Here is a 4,979-nt window from a genome sequence, read left to right on the forward strand (position 1 = left end):
GAGAGATCGGATGGGGAGGGAGGTAGGAGGGGGTTGAGGATGGGGAACACATGTACACCCATGGCTGATTCATGTCAATGTATGGCAAAACCAGGACAATATTGTAAAGCAATTAGCCTCCAGTTAAAATAAATAAATTTAAAATAAATAAAATAATATTTAAAAAACAACATATAATGAAAAACAATCTGAAAAAGAATATATATGTTTAACTGAGTCACTTTGTTATACACCTGAAACTACACAACACCGTAAATTAACTACTTTCAAATTTAAAAACAAAAGACATTTTGGAGTCTTATCCCCTAGTACTTAGGAGTGTGACCTTCTTTGAACAGAGTCTCTATGGAGGTAACCAAGTTAACACGAGGTGATGAAGGTGAGCCCTGGTCTAATGAGACTGGTGTCCTTATAAGAAGTTTGACAACAGGGGCGTGCACACAACAGGGAGACGCCATGTGAAGACCAAGGCCGACATCACGGTGATGCAGCCACAAGCCAAGGAACGTTGAAAATTACCACACACCACCAGCATCTAGGGGAGAGGCCTGGAACAGATTCTGGGTCACAGGTCTCAGAGAGAACCATGCCTGCCGATGTCTTCATCCTGTACTGCCAGCCTCCAGACCTGTCCTTTGTCTCTATCTCACTTTAAACAACATACAGCTTCCAGCACAGAGGAAGCACTCAACAAATGTTTAGAGAATGACGGAGCCCAGAACACCTGGCCTTATAATTCATTCTGTACCCAAGAGTCCTAAGCCAAGCCTTTAAAAGGCAGCCTGAGCTGCGAACCTTGATCACTCATTCCTCCTGCGGTTGCTCCTGACAATTTCAAAGTCTGGTCTCTTTGATTTTCTAGCAATCAATCATCTCTTCAGTTTTCAGCTTCTGATCCTCAGGTGAGCTGTCCCTAGATTAGCCCTCACCTACCCTTTCCCACCACACTGGCCATTCTTTGCCTTGATTTTCCAAGCACAACCTCAGGTCCCCTGCATTCCAGTAGCTGCTCTGATGGGCAGGAGGGGACATGAAGCCTGACCATGTGAGTGGGACTGACCAGCAGCAGAAGAAGTCTTTCCTGGGCAAGAATTAGGTGGCAGGACTGATGTGGATCCTTGTTTTGTTTTCCTAGTCTTCAACCACCAAAGGACGGGCTTGGTACTTGGAATCCAGAATGAATTACACACGGTTCATCACAGCCAAGAGTGCGGCCAGAAAACCTTATTCCATCAGAGTCATGTGTGAGTCCAAGCTGCGCCCCTCTCCTCCAGACCGAAAGTGGAGGGGAGGAGGGTCCCACAAAGCAGCTCCAGGCTGGGTGAACCTGGCTCTGTGGAGACTTGACACAGAAGTCAGGCTGAAATAGGCAGGAGGGCAGTAAATCAGCAACAGAGAGAGACCAGGCCGCAGTGGGCATGTCCTGGTTAGGGTCCAGGAGGCTCTTCTGGGCACAGGAGGTGGGGTTCAGCACAGCCTGCAGACATGTGCAGAGCAGGGAAGGTGGGTACACAGGACAGAAAAGCGGCACAGGGAGCCTGGCGAGCCGGGAGGGGCCGAGTGGAGGAGGGTTTTCTGTTTCTGTGGCCCCTGGCTTACTGCCTGATCAGCCGGCCTTCTTAGCTTCACCTGTTGATTCCTTATTTCCTCCACCAGTGAGGTCAGCCCAGAAAAATTCATCTTCTATGTTTCTTTCAGACTAGCATTCTATCACTAGACATTATTACACTGTAAAGTTTTATTGACTTTAAAGCAACATACTGACCATCTCTGTTTATGAAAGTCTTCACTGAAAGTGTTTCTTCTTCTCTTCCACGTTGTTTAAGATGAGAAATTGGACAAGGCCCCGAAATCTGTCATCTCCTTGGCGACTGGAGTACCAAACCCCAATATGTTCCCTTTCAAGACTGCAGTTATCACCATAGAAAACGGGAAAGCTATCCAGTTTGACGAAGAGTTGATGAAGAAAGCACTGCAGTATTCTCAGAGTGCTGGGTCCTGTTCAGTAGATAATTTAACTTACTCGATTCATTTTCATAAGCAATGTTCTACAGCCAGCTGACAATGTTACTTGTGTCTTTTTAATTGGATAGTCAGTAGGTAGGAAGGTTTGAGGAAGAGTTAAAAGCAGCAAGGACACTGACAGCTTAACACCACTACTGATTGCTTCTAAACCATACATAACTAGGAGAAGGAGAGAATGCTTTTGAAGGAGATTATCATTTGAGCTGAGACTGGGGGAAAAAAAGTGAAACGGGATAAAAAAAGAAGATAAGCTAACTGAAGAAGCAGCGTAGGAGAAAAGAGGAAAAAGATGATCCAGGAAGCAGCCATTTTATTTCCTGGGGGAATTTTTCACTAATTATATTCCCATTGTAAACAGGCAGCTGTGCAAATATGTTGCCTGAAGTTCAGATGTATTTAGATTCATAGAGGCAAATGGAACGAACATTCAAAGGCTTTACTTAGCCGATCTACTTCCAGTGATGAAGGGTAACCTATGAGTATCAATTATACCTTATTAAAGCCTGTTTCCTCTGTGATTAAAGAACAATGCATGTTGGGTGAATAAGAATTGAATTGTATACAATGTACACCTACCTTTTGTTTTTTGTTTTTTTTTTTCATGATGCAAAGAACTTAACCTGGGCTTCTGAGTATCCTAAGAAAATCTCCCTAAGGAAAACAAAACAAAAAGAAAAGAAAAATAAATTATACAGGAAGTGCTTAATATAAAAGAAAAAGTACAGGCTTTGGACTAAGAAAGCTGTAGATTCAAATCTCAGCTCTTTTACACCAACCAATTAACTTTATGTGGATTTCTTAATCTCTAAGTGTGTTACCTTGTCTTTTAAGTAAAGATATTAATATCGTCAAAAAGCATTTGAAGATTTTTAACTCAAATGTGTAAAAGTGCCTGGTATGAAGTCACCATTTAGTTGCTGTCTACTACCATTCTGATTTTCACTGTCAATTTTTAAATGCATTTATGCTTTAGACTCCCAGAGCTGTTATCCTGGCTAAAACAGTTACAAGTAAAATTGCATAATCCGCCCACCATCCATTATGCACCCAGCCAAGGACAGATGGACATATGTGTCACATGTGGCAGCCAAGAAGGTCTCTGTAAGGTAAGACTGGAGGGGAAGGGCACCCATGGCAAGAATCTAACATGTGCACCTATACAGCCATCTCTCCCTTAACCACAGAGCAGCATGTTTTGTGGGACACCAGGTCTTCACCTGAATCATAAGTAGAACTTGAAGACATGCACCAGCCTGATTTCTCTTAAACAGAGAGCCCAGAGCTCTGAGTCCTTCGGATAAGATTCCCTGCAGCTTAGTGAGCACGGATCAGTTTCATGTGGCTCAGAGATTCAGGCCACGTTGAGTTAGGCCGTGGTTATGTCTGTACGACTTTTTAATTCCTCGAGGGTGTGTCCTGACCCTCCTGAGCTGAGGCCTCATCCCTTTGTGTGTCTGCTGCTGCCATCATCTGTACCAGCTGCCTCTTGTGCCCCCTCTCCCTCTTGGCTGTGCTTCTCCAGATCTAAGGGTACGTCTGGTCTGTGGCTGACCTCTCCTCTGCGTTAGCGTCTTCTCTCTCTCTCTCTCTCTCTGTCTCTCTCTCTCTGTCTCTCTCTGTTTGTCTGTCTCTCTCTCTGCCTCTCTCCTGGATTCCAGGAAGTCCACCGAGGTAACCACCACTGGGGGTTCCCCTGATAAAGAGACTGCATATATAGTTCTCAGTTTCATATATCTTTTTCTTTTCTTTTTCTTGAATAAGTAGTCCTGGATAAGGAGATTCTGTATTCGTCTGCACATCTAGCTTAAAGTATGACTCTTGTTTATATTAAGCCAGAGTAGTTTTCTTGTTCCTCTTATGTATAAGAGGAAACCTATAATCTGGTTACTTTTAATGAATTTTAATTCAATTATTATTCCAGAATAATGTATTGAAGCAATAACACTTTAAAACTTCCTCCCTGTTTTATGACTTAATTAGGACAAAGACAAGGATAAGCTGCTGTTTGAGGTGTTTTGTTTTTGTTTTGTTTTGTTTTTGAAGAGAAATATTTGTGATGCCCCAGACCAGTAGGAAAAAAGTTCTTTTCAGTGAAATACTTTTCCTAGAAAGGTACACCATGAGCCTTTTCTTCCCCTACAAAAGATGCTCTGGAAAGTTTCTTCTTTATCCATCTCAACATTAGTCCTATCGAAGAGGAAGATAGCACACGTGGCCAAAAGCATCAGTTACTCACTGGTCACAGCCATGCGCTTACAGAGGCCTTCTGGGAATATGGTTTCACATTTCTTCCATTTTGCCCTCCAGAATAAATATTATTTTAGGTGCACAAGTCTCAGATAATAAACAGCACTCACTCCTCATTTAGGATATTGGACTTTGTCATGTCCCCTTACCAACACAGGAAATGTTGGTCATGAGGTTTTCATCTGATCCATAAATTATACATGGATTTGCTTGGTCCTAGGAGGTCGTGTAAAATGTAAATCAACTAACTTGTCAGAGGAGGCCTGTGTTTGTCATAAAATGCCTAAAGCTCATGAGGAATAGTAAATGGAATATCCTAGGCCAAATCAGGAAAGAAAAGTCAGATCTTCTGTCTCAATGGATACTGGCCGTGATGCTTGTCAAGAGCTCTAGGTTGTTCAATGACACCGAGGAGAGGCTTGACCTGGGGCTGATGATACATCACAGGGTAGGCAAGGATGGTTCTGTGCCTTGTGTAAGATTCGTTGGAACGGACCCCTCTGATTCAGGCAGGGAAAATCTCTGTCTGGCTCTGCTGATGTCCTGAGGCATCACAGGGTCCTCAAGATCTGCTCTGATTTGCAGGCCTGGTCTCCCTTGACCTCCACATCTCCTGAGCCCTTGCTGAAACCGTCCTTTCTGGAAACTCCCCCGTCCTTGCCCTGCCCACCCTGCAGTGTCCATGGTCCACAGGAGCCCCGCAAGAC

At 43.7% G+C, this 4,979-nt stretch overlaps 1 protein-coding gene across 1 annotated transcript in view; it reads left to right on the forward strand.

Moving 5' to 3' along the window:
• The first annotated feature begins 1,177 nt into the window (after window positions 1–1,177).
• LOC104997843 (kynurenine/alpha-aminoadipate aminotransferase, mitochondrial-like) overlaps window positions 1,178–4,979 on the forward strand; it is a 37,257-nt gene continuing 33,455 nt past the window's right edge. The window contains exons 1-3 of the mRNA XM_010852774.1: window positions 1,178–1,244; window positions 1,827–1,995; window positions 2,999–3,131. Of these exons, the coding sequence (XP_010851076.1) occupies window positions 1,178–1,244; window positions 1,827–1,995; window positions 2,999–3,131 (369 nt within the window). The remainder of the gene's footprint in view (window positions 1,245–1,826; window positions 1,996–2,998; window positions 3,132–4,979) is intronic.

The sequence above is a fragment of the Bison bison genome, unplaced genomic scaffold, assembly GCF_000754665.1.
Source record: "Bison bison bison isolate TAMUID 2011002044 unplaced genomic scaffold, Bison_UMD1.0 scf7180017864316, whole genome shotgun sequence".
Lineage (NCBI taxonomy): Eukaryota > Metazoa > Chordata > Mammalia > Artiodactyla > Bovidae > Bison > Bison bison.